Raw genomic sequence first — 17,898 nt, forward strand, 5'->3', positions numbered from 1 at the left:
ACGCACGCCCCATGGGGTTCCCTGGCCCTGCTGTCCATGCAGCGCCTTGTGGGGAGGGAAGACGGCTGACCTTCAGCCTCAACAGCAGCAAGCCGTCGAGCAGGACAGTAAGGAGTTTCTGGTTGCAGAGGGACCTGCGGGCTCCGGCCCATGGCTGCTCACTACGGCATGTCGCGCGTCGTGGGGGGCAGAGATGCCCAGCCAGGGGCCTGGCCCTGGATCGTCAGCATCCAGGATCCCTGGGTAGCAGGCACGGGCCATATCTGCGGCGGGTCCCTCATCAGCCCGCAGTGGGTCCTCACAGCAGCCCACTGCTTCATCAAGGCCAGGTAAGGAGGACCGGGGACCAGGGATATCCCCACAACACCGGCAGGTACCCTGCCTGCGCCACCACGCGCTACTCCCATCCCGTTTCCCTGCAGCACGCCCAGTGCCTGGGCACTCCCGAGCCCAGCTGAGAGACTGCTCAGGAGAAGGCTGGGCTCGTGCCACTGCTTCCTAGCAGCTGCCAGCCCGACATCCCTTGCGCCTAAGGCACGCGAGGGCAGTCGCACCCTCCGTAGCGCTGCTGCCCTCTCTCCCCTGTGAGGCGGAAGGCAGGGAACTGCTGGGCTGCTGCAGCACACGGCTCCGCTCCCCCTGACCCCTCTCTCCATCTGCCTTCCAGGCGCATCGCCATGTGGCGCGTGGTGATCGGGGCCACCCAGCTGACCCAGCTGGGCCCTGAGGTCCAAGTGCGCAATATTAAGCGGCTCCTGGTTCACGAACACTACAGTAATATCTCGCAGAGGAATGACATTGCTTTGCTGGAACTGGACCAGCCTGCCCAGTGCAGCCCCTACGTACAGCTTGCCTGTGTGCCCGACGCCTCGCTGAGAGTGTCACAGTTGACAGCCTGCTACGTCAGTGGTTGGGGCTCCACGACCGCAAGATGTGAGTTCCCAAAAAGCGCTCGCGTCCTGAGTGCAAGCTTGGCACGCTGGGGAGATGGGCTGGGGAGGAGAACTGGCAACGAGCTCCTGGGTGTTGAATTCCTTTCTGTGTCACAGCTGGAGGAGCAACGGATGTCCTGCAGGAGGCCAAGGTCCGCCTCATTGATGTCAACCTCTGTAACAGCAGCCGGTGGTACAGAGGGGCCATCCACAGCCACAACTTGTGTGCTGGCTATCCGCAGGGTGGCATCGACACCTGCCAGGTAGGGGCGTGCTACAAGTCAGCTCCCAGCACCACAGACAGCCCTGTCACAACCGCCCCAGCAGACCCCCGGCGCGGGCTTTGCCTGGCAAGTCACCCTCCCGCCCCTGGGTCCCCACTGCTGCTGGGGCTCACCTCCCCCATCTGCAGGTCCTTGCCTGTGCCCCACTTGTCCCAGAGGCCGGAGACTCTGCCCAGAAAGCCCATCCAGCGCTCTTGGCAGCCCATACGACCAGGTCCCAGCCCTGCAACACCCCTCTTCCCCACATCCAGGACCACTGTGCGGCTAGGAGAGAGCGAGCTCTACCTTACAGGCCCACGACCCCTTCCTAGGAAAGGCTCTGGAGGCTGCAGCAGCTGAGCAGAGCCGTTCTGTGCAGTGAACACAGCTCTGGCAGGTGCTGTGAGAGAGAAGGAGCCAGCCGGAGCGCCGACAGTGGCCCCCCAGTGCCACCTTAATGCTCTCTCCCCGCTGCAGGGCGACAGCGGTGGGCCTCTCGTGTGCAAAGATAACAACGCTGACTACTTCTGGCTTGTTGGAGTGACCAGCTGGGGGACAGGCTGTGCGAGAGCAAAACAGCCCGGGGTCTACACCTCCACTCAGCACTTTTACGACTGGATCCTGGTACAGATGGGACTGCGCCCAGCAGTCACGGCCACTCCAGCGCCACAGCCAGCCTTCACCTCAACCCCCGTTCAGAGGCCAACGCCAATACCAACGCAGTCGGGCAGCTTTACACCCTGCCCATTTCCACGCCAGAAGCTGGTGGAATTCTTTAATCTGCTGCAGGAGCTCCTGCAGGTCCTGAGGGGAAAAAGGCTTGAGCAGCAGCATCAACGGGATCCAGTGCAGGCTGCAGAGTACCACGACCACTTCCTTCTGCGGCAACGCCTGCTGATCCAAAGGCCTGCTCTGTCCTGCCCTCTCTCCTCCGAGTGCACACAAGTCCTGAAGCTGACTTAGTTCTTGAAATAAAGTTGATGTTTTTCACAGCTAACCGTGCTTCAGTCCAATTCAGTCTCCTGTGCAAGGCGAGGACTTCCATGCCCGGCACCTGCAAAATGAGGCTGCAGGCAGACAGGAGGGCACAAAGGGAAAGAGTCACTCAGCGGGGCTGAAACCGTGCCCGCTCAGAGAGGAGGGTGCTCAGAGCGTGGGATGGAGAAGACTGGCACACTGAGCCTAGAAAGACGATAGGAAAAAATTATGTGATGTGCAGACAACTTCGGGGGTATGCATTAAGGCATGCAAGCTGATGATTAAGGCCTGGCGCAAGCCTTAGCTAACTGAACAGACTGTGGGAAACTGCTGAGCATGACAAGAGCAATTGCTGTCGATAGTAAACAGAGTGAGAAGCGGGCAGGAGTTAGAGTGCCATGAGGAAGAGACAGGTTCATGGGTAGTTACAGGGGACTGATGTGAGAGGTGGCCACACTTCACAGATCACTGAAGGAAGAGTTGGGGTCATTTCGGGAGAGGAATCTGGCAGGGACAGCAGTACCCAGGAAACCGCATCAGTCACGCCACGGAAGGCCAAGATGACCCAGCTAACGGCACCTGAAACACCAGCTCTGTTCACAGATGGGGCAAACCTGGGAGCAAGGGGGAACAAATAACCCGGGGAAGGTCCCTTGTTTGGGTGGAGACAAGGGCAGAGAAAGGGAGGCGTCAAGGAAGAGGAGGGGGATGTACAAGCATGGAAAACGGAGACAAGGGGGGATCAAGGAGCCAGTCACACATAAGCAAACTGCTGGGTGGTTTGCTTGTTTGACGGAGCCCTGCACCTCATCACCACGGCCCTTCCTACCTTCTTTTTGAGAGCGATTCCAAGTCCTCTTCTGTGTGGCCCCCTCTGTGCCCGGTGGGGAGGTGGCTCCAGAGGCCTGGCTGCCAGCAACGGCAGAAGGGAACACAGGCCATAGGGACCCAGCAGCTGGAAACACCGAGTGTCTGGGGGCAGCTGCTGGTGGGAGCGCTGTGGGCGCGTGCCGTTGGCTAGTGAACTTGAAGCTGGACTAGCTCACGAGCAAAAGGAGATACCGAGCTGGAAAGACCCCAGGTCTGTGCCAGTTACTGGGTAAGTAGCTTGACGGCCAGCCACGGATTTTAACTGAACTTAATTCCCACGCTAATGTTTAAGGGCCCCGTGAGCATGCTGTGCTTGCGGATCTCGGAGCGATGGGTGTGTACCTTTCACTGCTGAACATCCGTACCGATCAGCTGGAGAGGCAGACAAGGACTGGGTTGTGCTGTTTGTGTTAAGCGGGTGCTGGTAAAGGGACTGCTCTATCCGTGTTAATCTGTTTTGCCATTCATGCCAGTGAGGTGTGTGCGCGTGGTCTTGAATGGGATCTGGCTCTTTGGAAGACAAAGTCTCTGGTACCTGTGCATGGGAACAGCAGTCGCATCCATTGGGCTGAGATGGGAGAAACCTCCTGGGAGCGAGAGTCCTCCCGATTCAGCTCCAGCTCTTCTGCGAGAAGATGTTCTCTGGGAGGAACATGGGCTGGATATGGCGTGCGCAGAACGTGCACGCACACACGCGCACGCACGCACAGACGCACAGCACGCACAGAGCGCATGCACAAAAATGCTGTGTGCACACATACACTGCATTCACGCGCAGGGTGCATGTGCACACACACGCACACGCACACACACAGTGGAGACACATGGGGTACAAACAGAAGGTGCAATGCACACCCACAGTGTGTGCACACCCGTACTCCAAACCACACGTCTTGAACACAGAGCGCAATGCACAGTGTTCACATACACAGAGTGCATGCATAGGCATACCTGGCTGGCGTGTGCACACAGACAGTGTGTGCATGCACACACACAGTTTACACACACAGGCAGTGCATGCACACCCTACAGTATGCATGCATGTGGAATGCACCCCCCCACACACACCGCATGCATGCACACAGTGTGCATCCACCCATCTGCCCACATGCATGCTCACTGCATACACCCATGATGCACGCACATGTAGAATGCACCTCCCACGGGTGCACATGCAAACTCACTTGTCCATCCATGCATGCACACATGCATGTCGACATACACATACACATGTGCAGGCATACACATGTGCACACACGTGTGTGCTCGCACACACAGAGACAAACGTATTGCGCCCACACAAGTATAGCCCGGTAACACCCCACATAGAATCATAAAGATTGGAAAAGACCCTTAAGATCATCGAGTCCAACCGTTAACCTATCCAAGTCCACCACTAAACCATGTCTTCGAGCACCACGTCTGCCCTTCTTTTAAATCCCTCCAGGGATGGAGACTCAGCCCCTGCCCTGGGCAGCCTGGGCCAGGGCCTGACAGCCCTTTCCGTGAAGGAATTTTTCCTAATACCCAACCTAACCCTGCCCTGGCGCAGCTTGAGGCCGTTCCCTCTCCTCCTATCACTTGTTTACTGCGGAGAAGAGACCGACCCCCCAGCTCCAGCCTCCTTTCAGGCAGTTGCAGAGAGCGATGAGGGCTCCCCTCAGCCTCCTCTTCTCCAGGCTGAGCCCCCCAGCTCCCCCAGCCGCTCCTCCCCAGCCTTGGGCTCCAGCCCCTGCCCCAGCCTCGCTGCCCTGCTCTGGCCACGCTCCAGCCCCTCCATGGCCGCCTTGGGGTGAGGGGCCCAGCGCTGAGCACAGCATTCGAGGGGCGGCCTCACCAGTGCCCAGCACAGGGGCACCATCACCTCCCTGCTCCTGCTGGCCACACTGTTCCTGATACAGGCCAGGATGCCATTGGCCCTCTTGGCCACCTGGGCACACTGCTGGCTCATGTTCAGCGGCTGTCGACCACCACCCCCAGGCCCTTTCCCGCCGGGCAGCTCCCAGCCGCTCCTCCCCACGCCTGCAGCGGTGCCTGGGGTTGTTGTGCCCCCAGTGCAGGACCCGGCCCTGAGCCTTGCTGACCCTCACCCAGTGCCTGGGCCCATCGACCCAGCCTGGCCAGGGCCCTCTGCAGGGCCTTCTGCCCTCCAGCAGATCGACACTTCCACCCAACTTGGTGTCACCTGCAAACTGACTGAAGGTGAATGAACTTACATGCTCATGAGCCGCTCACATGGCCACAGCTTGTCACACCCACCCCTGCCTGGCCTGCACATGTCTTTCAGCGTGTGCTCCCACAGCACTGCAGCAGTCACTTGTGCCTCTCCTTCCACGCAGCCACGTGGACGCTGTTCATCCGTGTGTCCTACCTGTGCCCACTGGGGCCTGTGCAGGTTGAGGCAGTGACGCCATGCCTTGCTCAGTTTCCTGCAGCCGAGTTACCTGCACGCAGCGCACATGGTCCCACACCTCCTGCCCTGTCCCTTGTCTGGTCTCTGAAACTCTGTCCCTACGCCGTGCCCCTCCCCAGAGCTCAGAGCCTCAGCTGTTCGCCTCTCAGTGTCCAGGCTGCCAGCCCCCAGCACCCTGATCGCTGTGGCCAGGCGCTGCACGGCAAGCACTGCCATGCTCTATGAGCAAAGTGGGCTCCGTGAATTATGCAGCAGTTTCCTGCTGCAGCACCAGCCTCCTCACTCTGCCTCTTGGCCCTGAATAATTGATATCAGTGAGCACAGCAGCAGCAGCAGCAGCCCCAGCGTCCTTCTTGTGCCAGGGGCCAGGCCGTTAGGAGGCATGGGGCTAGGCATGCAGGAAGGCCAGGGGCTATGGGGACGGTCTGAACTATGGAAGACAGGGAGCAATGGAAAGCAGAGTTCCCTGGCACATTGGACAGTGGTTGTAAAAGTGGGATGCCTCTTAAGAAATGCTGACTAGTAATAACAGGAAAATCCAGAACAAACTGATCACACAGGCTGGATGCAAACCACGGGCACATCTCCATGAGAACATCCAGGCTAGGACATTAGCCAGCCTTACCCCTGCTTTGTCTTTGGGCTGAAACTCCTCACCTCTGCCTGCTGCGTGGTTAATCCCAGACCAGTGCCACTGTGCCTGACTGTGCCTGTGCTTGTACACCACCTCTGGTCTTGCCTTACTCTTATTTTGGATAAACTGAACAAATGGAGGTCTTCAGGACATTAGACTTCAATTCCTTTCTGTGCCTGTCTGCCGAGCTTTCTCTGGTTTTCAAAAGCAGACAGGTACAATAGCAACAGGGTACAGCCTTCCTGGGGTGCAGAACCTCCCCTTTTCCTCCTCATTCTCCTTATCACTCCCTTCCACCAGAGAATTGCTGTTGCTCTTGGCACTGTCCCTTCCTCGCTCTGATTACAAGTCCTCGGTCTGCAGGATATGGGCTCCTATGTTCAGGCACAAGCAGCAGTCCTTGAGCCTGAGTGTGAAAGCCTGTCACTACTGTATGAAAACATACTTTGTTTGACAAGTGCGCAGGCTCCCATGGGACCCAGCCTGCCCCGAACAATGCCCCGCTCCCTGCCTGTCCCTGCGCGCATCTGGAGAAAAGCAGCTTTGTTTGCTCTTCCAGAAGGCGGGAAGCCAAGAGCCGGGCCAGCGGCTGGCGCCCGCCACAGGAGCGGGGCAGGGGACGTCCACCCGGGCCGCCCAGCTCGCCGCCGCACGCCGAGGCGCCCGTCGTCTCCCAGGACAGCCTGATGGCTCCCCGGCCTCAGCCCCGGCGCGGCTGGGAGCAGGCGCTGGACACACGGGCTGCGTCCGCAGCCTCCAAACCTGGGCGACGCTGAGGGCGACTCTGTCGGAAGCCCCTGTTGTTAACAAACCACCCCCGGCAGCAGCAGCCGGGGCAGGCCCGGGCCGCAGGAGGCCGCCTGCACCGGGCGCGGCGCTCCGGGAGGCGGCTGCGAGGGACCAACGCCGCCGCGGAGCCTGCGCGGCCCCTTCCAAGCGCTGCCCCGCGACGGACTACAGTTCCCGGCATGCCCCGCCGCGGGGCCGGGTCACGCGGCTGCCCGCGCGCGTCAGGCGGGCGGCGGCGGCGGCGGCGGCGCGGCGCCGTTCGGCTCCGCCGGTTGTGGAGGTGCCTGCGCTGCCCGGCCCGGCCCGGCCCGGCCCGGCCCGGCCCGGCGGGCGCCGCCACGGGGGGCTCGGAGCGGAGCGGAGCGTGGGAGGGCAGCGCTGTACCCCGTGCCGAGCGCCAGTGTCGGCGGGCCTCCCCGGGCGGCGGCGCCATGGGGCCGCGGAGCCGGGGCCTGCCCTGGGCCCTGGTGCTGCTGGCCTTGCGCGGAGCGGCCGGCGCCCGCCCCAGCTTCGTCCTGTTGCTGGCGGACGACCTGGGCTTCGGGGACCTGGGGAGCTACGGGCACCCGTCTTCTGGCACGCCCCACCTGGACCGGATGGCTTCCCGAGGGCTGCGGTTCACCAGCTTCTACAGCAGCTCCCCGGTGTGCAGCCCGTCCCGGTACGTCCCCGCTGCTCCCGCCCCGCTGGCTGGCGACTGCTGCAGGGCCCCGGGGCGGGGATGGAGGAAGCGTCGAGACAGGGCTTGGCACCCAGCTAGGGAGTTGCAGTGCTGGGAGGAGCGGGTGGTTGATAAGCCTGCCGTGCCCCAGGAGGCCCACAGGTCTGGCTGCTCTATGAGGGGACCGATCGCGTGTCCCAGCAGACAGGGGAGGCGGCAGGTCCCGAGGAATGGGTCACCCTCTGTGGAGGTTGAGCACCGCAGCCTGTGCTGTGTCCGGTGTGACGCTTGTCTCCTCTCTCTCTCTTTGAACCCTCGCCTGTAGGGCAGCCCTGCTGACCGGCCGTTTCCAGATGCGCTCTGGGGTTTACCCCGGTGTGTTTGACCCAGACTCGCGGGGAGGCCTGCCGCTGTCTGAGGTCACCATTGCAGAGGTGCTGAAGGCTGAGGGCTATGCCACAGCCATGGTTGGCAAGTGGCATCTTGGCCTGGGGATTAATGGCTCCTTCCTGCCCATCCACCAGGGCTTTGACCACTTCTTGGGGGTGCCCTACTCCCATGACCAGGTGAGAGGCCTGTCAGGCCCTGAAGGGTGTCCTGGGGCTGGCTGGGGAGAGGGCCTGAGAGATGAAGCTTGCTTGAGAGCACATAGGCTGGGTTAGTGCTTGCCTGGGTGTGGGTGGCTGCAGGCCAGGGAGATGGATGCTGGTGGGGAAAGCCCACCTCTCAGGTGCTCATATGATAGGGCAGTTTTGCAGAACGTGGGTGGCAGTTGTGCATGGGGACATTTGCCCTTTGTCAAGGGAGGGAGGGTCAGCTTCTGGACTATAAAGAAACATCTGAATTGCTGCCAGGAGAAAATGATGTTGGGGCAGCATGATCCGTGGACAGTTCTAGGGTGGGCACAGACCCCTGGGCTTCTGGGAGTGGCTGCCCAAAGGGTGCCTGTAGGCCCTGGTGATGGGCCACTGTGACACTCTTTGCTCCTCTCCCCTTACTGTCCTGCAATACATGTAAAAGACAAAGTGTTATTTGTTCTCTCCAGGGCCCCTGCCAGAATCTCACCTGCTTCCCACCCGACATCAAGTGTTTTGGGACTTGTGACCAAGGCTTAGTGCCAGTCCCGCTGCTCTGGAACCAGAGCATCGTGCAGCAGCCGGTCTCTTTCCCTGATCTGGTGCCACTCTACAACAAATTCTCCCGGGACTTCATCGCTGACTGTGCGCGACGAGGCCTCCCCTTCCTGCTCTACTATGCCTCCCACGTAGGAGAGGGGGAGGGCTGCTCTGGGCCCAAGGGTGGGGAAGGGAGCCTTTGTCCTGTGGGGAGAGCAGGGAAGCGTCTCAGCTCCTGCAGCCCTAGGACTGTGCTGAGCAGTCAATATCCCTGGACGACTTGGGGTTGCTGTTCCCACACCCAGGTCTTGTGGCAGCACTGTTCTGATAATATTCTTGGGCTGCTTCTTTCTGGAGCTTTGCCCACTTCTCCGGGCCAGGAGTCCACCTGGGAAAATTTCCCACTCGGGGGCTCCACATCCTGTCCTGGGGCTCAGCTCCTTTATGCCATTTCTGAGAGATGTTTCTGAAGCTTGGGGACAAGCCTCTTCTCATCTCATGGTGTATCTCCATGTCCTAGCTGGGGTGCTCACTGTCCCCGGGTGAACTGGGAACCAGATGCGGCTCTGGGAGTTTGTGTAGCAGTCTTCTCTGCCCTTTCTCCAGCATACACACTACCCCCAATTTGCAAGCCAGGAGTATGCAGGGCAGTCGCGGCGTGGGCCGTTTGGTGATGCACTCTTGGAGTTTGATGGCTCGGTGGGACAGCTGCTGCAGGCACTGCAGGAAAATGGTCTTGCAAACACAACCTTGATGTTTTTCACCTCTGACAATGGGTGAGTGGGCTCAGTAGCGGGGACTTCATCACTGGTAAGGTTCTTCTGCCATGGTATGGGGGAACTGGAATGAGGCATTGGTTGGCTGGGGCAAAAGGGATGTGATGTGGCATTGCCAGGTGACCTGAAGTGAGGCAAGAGGTGGGCGCTGCTCTGGAGACGAGCCAGTGCATGATCTGCTCCTTGTTCCTGTGACTCAGCTGTGCCTCTTCTTGTGGGCAGAAACCTCACAGGGTTCAGGCCAGGAGCGTGCAGCAGCCCAAATGTACCCCGGTTCCCTTCACGTGTGAGTGGCACTGGTCTCTGGTGCCCTGCTTAGGCATGTTGCCCACCTTGGCTTCTTCACCTGCCCCATGCCTCCTGCCTCACAAGGCTGAGAAGGATGGCAGTGTCACTTGCTGGTACCATGTCTCTCTTGTCATGGCCCTGTTGGCAGCATCAGGGAAGGGGTAGCATGAACATGTGAAACTGATGGTAGGTAGTTCTCTCTTACAGCCCTTCCACCATGAGAATGGCACGTGGAGGCAGCTCTGGCCTTCTGAAGTGTGGGAAGGGCACGACGTACGAAGGTGGTATGCGGGAACCAGCAGTGGCTTATTGGCCAGGCCGTATCACTCCAGGTGAGACTTGGCACTGCTTGTGCCTTTTGCGTGCTGATGTCAGCCAAGGCAGGGGTGTCATGGCAGCTCGGCTGCCCTGGGACACGCAGAGGGTGGGAGAGAAGTGAGGATGGCAGGGATGGGAGTGGGATCAGGTGCTTGAACCTTTCCTTATGCCTTGATGTGGTGGGTGACAGGAGTGACGCATGAGCTGGCAAGCACCCTGGACATCCTGCCAACCCTGGCTACCCTGGCTGGAGCAGCTCTTCCTAAAGTTGCCCTGGATGGCTATGACCTGAGTCCGGTGCTGTTTGGGTCAGGGAAGGTGAGTCCTGTGGGCTGGTTTGGCTGGCGTTGTGCAGGAAGGCTGGGTGTGGGGCTGGAGCTGTGTGCCTGGAGCTGGGTGCCTGATGAGTAGAACCAGCTGGCGGTCAGGAGATCCATGAGCTAGGACCTTTTGTCTGGCCTGGGTCATGCCGTGGAGTTCCTGGGCTTCCTCAGGCTGCTGAGCTCTAACACCTGCAGCATGTTGCCAAACCAAACCCCCGTGGCTGCAGTGGGTGGACAGAGCCCCAGTAGCTTTGAGTAGGAAGCAAACAGGATGCCGCTGCTCATCAGCTTCTCCCCTCTCCGGCCATGTTCTGGCTGTAGTATTGGGGCTCCTGTGTGACTTCCTGGGGTCTCTGCCTGGTCCGTTCCAGGCTCTTCTTCAGCCTTGTGGCTGCACAGGTGAGCTTAGCTCTGCTGCTTCCCACAGAGTCCCCGTCAGACAATGTTCTTCTACCCGCCGTCTCCCGATCCGCTGCATGGCCCCTTCGCTGTCAGGCTTGGGAAGTACAAGGCCCATTACTTCACAAAAGGTTAGTGCTGCCTCTTCTCTGCGTGGGTGTCGTAGATGGAGTGAGAGTGCACTTGTAGGAGCAACATGTTTATTGATGACAGGGTTTGATAGTAAACAGAACAGTGGTTTAACGAGATTCGATGGCATGGTACACTTGATTATTTACTGCATAGGGGACAGGGTCAGACAGGACTGTCAGGGAGACCCTCCCGTTGAGTCATGAGGTTCAGAGAGGACCCCCTTGCTTTCTAAACTCCTTCTCAAAGAGGAGTCTGGGTGCAGCTGGATCCAATCCTAGTCCCAGACTTGGTCAATGGCTTATGTCTAAAGGATTATATATGCACAATCAATCCTTTATATCACTTAGCTAAAATTTCAAAGTTTAGCATGCTATTAGTCACTTATCGAGGATCTGTTGCGGCAAGGAATCTCTCAACCTTGAGGAGTAACCTTGAGAGGCATCCCTACTCAAGGGGAGATCCTGGTGTGCAGCCCACTGCTGTGCAGGAGAGCTCACAGGGCTCTTGGGCTGCTCACTATTTATGTGGGTTAGATGATTAACTCAAAGTCATACTTACATACCAACTCCCTGTGTTAGTTTCTTCCAACTTTGCCTTGAGCCGGACATTGACCAGCACTGTGGTTAGGCGGACACGTTGCCGTAAATTAGCCCTTGGCTGTTGTGTTGTTATCTGTCTCCCCCAAATCCACTTTGAGCTGGATGCATCCATCACAACTGCCTCTGGTGATTATCGCTTGAGCAGGGTTATGGGAAAAGGTCAAGTGTAGGGGGGGAGGGCAGGAGGGTACAGGGGGAGCATACCACCACAGTGGGCAGCTTTGTGGAGTCCTGCGTGGCTTTGCTGTCCAAAGCTCAAAGAGAAGAAACTGAGCTACACCTGGGGGTTTCTTTTGCAGGTTCCTTTCACAGTGATACGACCCCAGACCAGGCCTGCCATGGGCTGACCCCGCTGACCCCTCACTTGCCCCCGCTGCTCTTTGACCTGGAGTCAGACCCAGCCGAGAACTATGATCTGCTGCAGAGCGGTGCAGGGCCGGAGCTTCTGCAAGTCCTGAAGGAGATCGAACTGCAGAAAGTCCTTTTGAACAGCGCATGGAATTTGGGGAAAGCCAGATCAGGAAGGGCAGGGATCCCACGCTGCAGCCCTGCTGCGTACCAAACTGCACTCCTAAGCCCTCCTGCTGCCGCTGCTCCTAGCCTCTTGCTGCTCCATCCCCTTCAGCTGCTCCACTCTGGAACCCTATCCCAAACCCACCAGCCCCCTCGCCCCCAACTACCCAAGCTCAGCCTTAGAGCTACCCTGTGGGTTTGGCTCAGTGACACCTGACTGATGGCGTGCTGGGGTAGCAAACTGGGGGTTGGGGAGATTACTAACCCTGCTAGGAGTGCGGGTCAGTGCACCCTGTGCTCTGTGTTGGACGTTCAAGATGAGGCCTCTTGAAAGAAACCCTTGACTTGTTCAGGGAGGGACCATGATACAGCATCGTCTCCAGAGCCAGAACAGCTCCTTTCAAACCATGATCAAGGTGAAGCAAAGGGCATGCCCCAGTCTCCAGAGATCCCAGCGCAGCTGGAGGCACGCTGTGCACCCCTGGGCGGAAACTGAGCTGGGAGCTGCAGCACCATCACTTCCTAGGGGCCAAGAGCACAGCAAGAAGAGGATGGGATGGATGGTCCTGGCAGCTGCAGAGGCAGGACCTTGTGCAGCTAGTGCAGAGGGGACGTGCCTAGGTGGGAAGCAGCTTGTGATGGGTTGGCCTTGGCTGGATGCCGGGTGCCACCAAGCTGCTCTATCACTCCCCTCCTCAGCAGGACAGGGAGGGGAGGAAATGAGATGGAAAAAACCCTCATGGGTCAAGATAAAGGCAGTTTAATAAAATCAAAGGCAAAGGCCATGCACAGAAGCAAAAGGAAAACAAAGATTTTATACTCTTTCCCATCGTCAGGTGATGTCCAGCCACTTTCCGGGAAGCAGGGCTTCAGTATGTGTAGCAGTTGCTCCAGAAGGGAAGCGTCATAAATAACGAATGCCCCCACTTCCTCCTCCTTTCTCTTAGCTTTCGCTGCTGAGCAGATGTCATGGTATGGAATATCCCTTTGCTCAGTTTGGGTCAGCTGGCCTGGCTATGTCCCCTCCCAAGATTTTGCCTACCCCCGCCCTGCTGGGGAGGGGGAATGTTGGAGAGACAGCAGCATTGCTCAGCAGTAGCCAAAACACTGGTGTGTTATCACCACCTTTCTAGTTACCAATACAAAGCACAGCACTATGAGGGCTGCTGTGGGGAAAATTAACTCCATCCCAGTCAGACCCGATACACAGCCCAAGCACCTCCAAGTCCTTCACGACTCCAGGAGGTGGAGATGTGGCTGGTGGTTGGCAGGCCTGGTCCTCTTGTGAGGTCTGTGGGTGCTGGGGCTGATCAGCCAGGTGGACTGCAACCACATGCCAGCCCCATGACTGAAAGGGTCCCTCCTTTTGCTCGGGAGCTAGTCCAGCTTCAAGTTCACTAGCACACTGAACACGCACACAGCGGTCCCACCAGCAGCTGGCTGCGTGCACGCCAGCCAGGTATGCCTATGCATGCACTCTGTGTATGTGAACACTGTGCATTGCGCTCTGTGTTCAAGACGTGTGTACGGGTGTGCACACACTGTGGGTGTGCATTGCACCTTCTGTTTGTACCCCATGTGTCTCCACTGTGTGTGTGCGTGTGCGTGTGTGTGCACATGCACCCTGCGCGTGAATGCAGTGTATGTGTGCACACAGCATTTTTGTGCATGCGCTCTGTGCGTGCTGTGCGTCTGTGCGTGCGTGCGCGTGTGTGCGTGCACGTTCTGCGCACGCCATATCCAGCCCATGTTCCTCCCAGAGAACATCTTCTCGCAGAAGAGCTGGAGCTGAATCGGGAGGACTCTCGCTCCCAGGAGGTTTCTCCCATCTCAGCCCAATGGATGCGACTGCTGTTCCCATGCACAGGTACCAGAGACTTTGTCTTCCAAAGAGCCAGATCCCATTCAAGACCACGCGCACACACCTCACTGGCATGAATGGCAAAACAGATTAACACGGATAGAGCAGTCCCTTTACCAGCACCCGCTTAACACAAACAGCACAACCCAGTCCTTGTCTGCCTCTCCAGCTGATCGGTACGGATGTTCAGCAGTGAAAGGTACACACCCATCGCTCCGAGATCCGCAAGCACAGCATGCTCACGGGGCCCTTAAACATTAGCGTGGGAATTAAGTTCAGTTAAAATCCGTGGCTGGCCGTCAAGCTACTTACCCAGTAACTGGCACAGACCTGGGGTCTTTCCAGCTCGGTATCTCCTTTTGCTCGTGAGCTAGTCCAGCTTCAAGTTCACTAGCCAACGGCACGCGCCCACAGCGCTCCCACCAGCAGCTGCCCCCAGACACTCGGTGTTTCCAGCTGCTGGGTCCCTATGGCCTGTGTTCCCTTCTGCCGTTGCTGGCAGCCAGGCCTCTGGAGCCACCTCCCCACCGGGCACAGAGGGGGCCACACAGAAGAGGACTTGGAATCGCTCTCAAAAAGAAGGTAGGAAGGGCCGTGGTGATGAGGTGCAGGGCTCCGTCAAACAAGCAAACCACCCAGCAGTTTGCTTATGTGTGACTGGCTCCTTGATCCCCCCTTGTCTCCGTTTTCCATGCTTGTACATCCCCCTCCTCTTCCTTGACGCCTCCCTTTCTCTGCCCTTGTCTCCACCCAAACAAGGGACCTTCCCCGGGTTATTTGTTCCCCCTTGCTCCCAGGTTTGCCCCATCTGTGAACAGAGCTGGTGTTTCAGGTGCCGTTAGCTGGGTCATCTTGGCCTTCCGTGGCGTGACTGATGCGGTTTCCTGGGTACTGCTGTCCCTGCCAGATTCCTCTCCCGAAATGACCCCAACTCTTCCTTCAGTGATCTGTGAAGTGTGGCCACCTCTCACATCAGTCCCCTGTAACTACCCATGAACCTGTCTCTTCCTCATGGCACTCTAACTCCTGCCCGCTTCTCACTCTGTTTACTATCGACAGCAATTGCTCTTGTCATGCTCAGCAGTTTCCCACAGTCTGTTCAGTTAGCTAAGGCTTGCGCCAGGCCTTAATCATCAGCTTGCATGCCTTAATGCATACCCCCGAAGTTGTCTGCACATCACATAATTTTTTCCTATCGTCTTTCTAGGCTCAGTGTGCCAGTCTTCTCCATCCCACGCTCTGAGCACCCTCCTCTCTGAGCGGGCACGGTTTCAGCCCCGCTGAGTGACTCTTTCCCTTTGTGCCCTCCTGTCTGCCTGCAGCCTCATTTTGCAGGTGCCGGGCATGGAAGTCCTCGCCTTGCACAGGAGACTGAATTGGACTGAAGCACGGTTAGCTGTGAAAAACATCAACTTTATTTCAAGAACTAAGTCAGCTTCAGGACTTGTGTGCACTCGGAGGAGAGAGGGCAGGACAGAGCAGGCCTTTGGATCAGCAGGCGTTGCCGCAGAAGGAAGTGGTCGTGGTACTCTGCAGCCTGCACTGGATCCCGTTGATGCTGCTGCTCAAGCCTTTTTCCCCTCAGGACCTGCAGGAGCTCCTGCAGCAGATTAAAGAATTCCACCAGCTTCTGGCGTGGAAATGGGCAGGGTGTAAAGCTGCCCGACTGCGTTGGTATTGGCGTTGGCCTCTGAACGGGGGTTGAGGTGAAGGCTGGCTGTGGCGCTGGAGTGGCCGTGACTGCTGGGCGCAGTCCCATCTGTACCAGGATCCAGTCGTAAAAGTGCTGAGTGGAGGTGTAGACCCCGGGCTGTTTTGCTCTCGCACAGCCTGTCCCCCAGCTGGTCACTCCAACAAGCCAGAAGTAGTCAGCGTTGTTATCTTTGCACACGAGAGGCCCACCGCTGTCGCCCTGCAGCGGGAGAGAGGCATTAAGGTGGCACTGGGGGGCCACTGTCGGCGCTCCGGCTGGCTCCTTCTCTCTCACAGCACCTGCCAGAGCTGTGTTCACTGCACAGAACGGCTCTGCTCAGCTGCTGCAGCCTCCAGAGCCTTTCCTAGGAAGGGGTCGTGGGCCTGTAAGGTAGAGCTCGCTCTCTCCTAGCCGCACAGTGGTCCTGGATGTGGGGAAGAGGGGTGTTGCAGGGCTGGGACCTGGTCGTATGGGCTGCCAAGAGCGCTGGATGGGCTTTCTGGGCAGAGTCTCCGGCCTCTGGGACAAGTGGGGCACAGGCAAGGACCTGCAGATGGGGGAGGTGAGCCCCAGCAGCAGTGGGGACCCAGGGCGGGAGGGTGACTTGCCAGGCAAAGCCCGCGCCGGGGGTCTGCTGGGGCGGTTGTGACAGGGCTGTCTGTGGTGCTGGGAGCTGACTTGTAGCACGCCCCTACCTGGCAGGTGTCGATGCCACCCTGCGGATAGCCAGCACACAAGTTGTGGCTGTGGATGGCCCCTCTGTACCACCGGCTGCTGTTACAGAGGTTGACATCAATGAGGCGGACCTTGGCCTCCTGCAGGACATCCATTGCTCCTCCAGCTGTGACACAGAAAGGAATTCAACACCCAGGAGCTCGTTGCCAGTTCTCCTCCCCAGCCCATCTCCCCAGCGTGCCAAGCTTGCACTCAGGACGCGAGCGCTTTTTGGAACTCACATCTTGCGGTCGTGGAGCCCCAACCACTGACGTAGCAGGCTGTCAACTGTGACACTCTCAGCGAGGCGTCGGGCACACAGGCAAGCTGTACGTAGGGGCTGCACTGGGCAGGCTGGTCCAGTTCCAGCAAAGCAATGTCATTCCTCTGCGAGATATTACTGTAGTGTTCGTGAACCAGGAGCCGCTTAATATTGCGCACTTGGACCTCAGGGCCCAGCTGGGTCAGCTGGGTGGCCCCGATCACCACGCGCCACATGGCGATGCGCCTGGAAGGCAGATGGAGAGAGGGGTCAGGGGGAGCGGAGCCGTGTGCTGCAGCAGCCCAGCAGTTCCCTGCCTTCCGCCTCACAGGGGAGAGAGGGCAGCAGCGCTACGGAGGGTGCGACTGCCCTCGCGTGCCTTAGGCGCAAGGGATGTCGGGCTGGCAGCTGCTAGGAAGCAGTGGCACGAGCCCAGCCTTCTCCTGAGCAGTCTCTCAGCTGGGCTCGGGAGTGCCCAGGCACTGGGCGTGCTGCAGGGAAACGGGATGGGAGTAGCGCGTGGTGGCGCAGGCAGGGTACCTGCCGGTGTTGTGGGGATATCCCTGGTCCCCGGTCCTCCTTACCTGGCCTTGATGAAGCAGTGGGCTGCTGTGAGGACCCACTGCGGGCTGATGAGGGACCCGCCGCAGATATGGCCCGTGCCTGCTACCCAGGGATCCTGGATGCTGACGATCCAGGGCCAGGCCCCTGGCTGGGCATCTCTGCCCCCCACGACGCGCGACATGCCGTAGTGAGCAGCCATGGGCCGGAGCCCGCAGGTCCCTCTGCAACCAGAAACTCCTTACTGTCCTGCTCGACGGCTTGCTGCTGTTGAGGCTGAAGGTCAGCCGTCTTCCCTCCCCACAAGGCGCTGCATGGACAGCAGGGCCAGGGAACCCCATGGGGCGTGCGTCCGTCCGCCCCTGTTTCTGCTTGAGCCCCACAGACGAGTTGTGCCAGCAGCCTGGCTGCTGGCAGGGGACTGAGGCTCCCACACGGGGTTGGGGAAGCTGTGGCGTGGCCACGGAGGACAAGCGGGCACCCTCCAGTGAACCCCATAAGGGTTGCCCAAGCTCCCTCCCCGAGCCTCGGGCCACTTACCCACAGCTGTCCCATGTGGCGTGCACAGGCCAGCACATGGCCAGCAGGACGAGGAGGGGGAGCAAATTCATCGCTGCCAGCAGCACGTGGCAACTGCAAGAACCGGGGGCTCGTCACCACCAGTGCAGCGGCCGACGTAGTGCCCACGTATTCACGTTGCCCACGGTGCCCTTGGCCCCGGGCTGATGTCACAGAGCCGCTGGTTCCGGGTGCTGGCCACGGTGGCCTCTCGGGGTGGGGGGGCAACGTGGGGGTTCCAAGCAG

The 17,898-nt window shown here is 59.1% G+C and overlaps 2 protein-coding genes and 1 pseudogene across 2 annotated transcripts; 2 read left to right on the top strand and 1 right to left on the bottom strand.

Moving 5' to 3' along the window:
• Positions 1-150: 150 nt before the first annotated feature.
• Positions 151-1,974, top strand: LOC148054450 (acrosin-like). Its single transcript, XM_087764011.1, has 5 exons — positions 151-329; positions 668-933; positions 1,050-1,195; positions 1,673-1,682; positions 1,826-1,974. The coding sequence occupies exons 1-5, from the start codon at positions 151-153 to the stop codon at positions 1,972-1,974; spliced, it is 750 nt and encodes a 249-aa protein (XP_087620137.1).
• Positions 1,975-7,308: 5,334 nt separating this feature from the next.
• LOC148054451 (arylsulfatase A-like) lies at positions 7,309-12,929 on the top strand (annotated as a pseudogene).
• Positions 12,930-15,290: 2,361 nt separating this feature from the next.
• LOC148054452 (acrosin-like) lies at positions 15,291-17,867 on the bottom strand. The gene is made up of 5 exons (XM_087764012.1): positions 17,635-17,867; positions 17,118-17,318; positions 16,514-16,779; positions 16,253-16,389; positions 15,291-15,776 (listed from the first exon to the last, which is right to left on the bottom strand). The coding sequence occupies exons 1-5, from the start codon at positions 17,703-17,705 to the stop codon at positions 15,291-15,293; spliced, it is 1,161 nt and encodes a 386-aa protein (XP_087620138.1). The 5' UTR covers positions 17,706-17,867.
• Positions 17,868-17,898: the final 31 nt, after the last annotated feature.

The sequence above is a fragment of the Nipponia nippon genome, unplaced genomic scaffold (assembly GCF_047370975.1).
Source record: "Nipponia nippon isolate SJK-2023a ecotype South Korea unplaced genomic scaffold, ASM4737097v1 scaffold_3, whole genome shotgun sequence".
Taxonomy (NCBI): domain Eukaryota; kingdom Metazoa; phylum Chordata; class Aves; order Pelecaniformes; family Threskiornithidae; genus Nipponia; species Nipponia nippon.

Bases quoted from the DNA above. Each gene is read 5' to 3' on its own strand.
- LOC148054450 (XM_087764011.1), top strand. From the start codon at position 151: ATGGCTGCTCACTACGGCATGTCGCGCGTCGTGGGGGGCAGAGATGCC. The intron at 330-667 runs GTAAGGAGGACC...TCTGCCTTCCAG, and splicing joins CACTGCTTCATCAAGGCCAG to GCGCATCGCCATGTGGCGCG. The intron at 934-1,049 runs GTGAGTTCCCAA...TCTGTGTCACAG, and splicing joins GGGCTCCACGACCGCAAGAT to CTGGAGGAGCAACGGATGTC.
- LOC148054452 (XM_087764012.1), bottom strand. From the start codon at position 17,705: ATGAATTTGCTCCCCCTCCTCGTCCTGCTGGCCATGTGCTGGCCTGTG. The intron at 17,319-17,634 runs GTAAGTGGCCCG...TTCTGGTTGCAG, and splicing joins GCCACATGGGACAGCTGTGG to AGGGACCTGCGGGCTCCGGC. The intron at 16,390-16,513 runs GTGAGTTCCAAA...CAGCTGGAGGAG, and splicing joins GGGCTCCACGACCGCAAGAT to CAATGGATGTCCTGCAGGAG.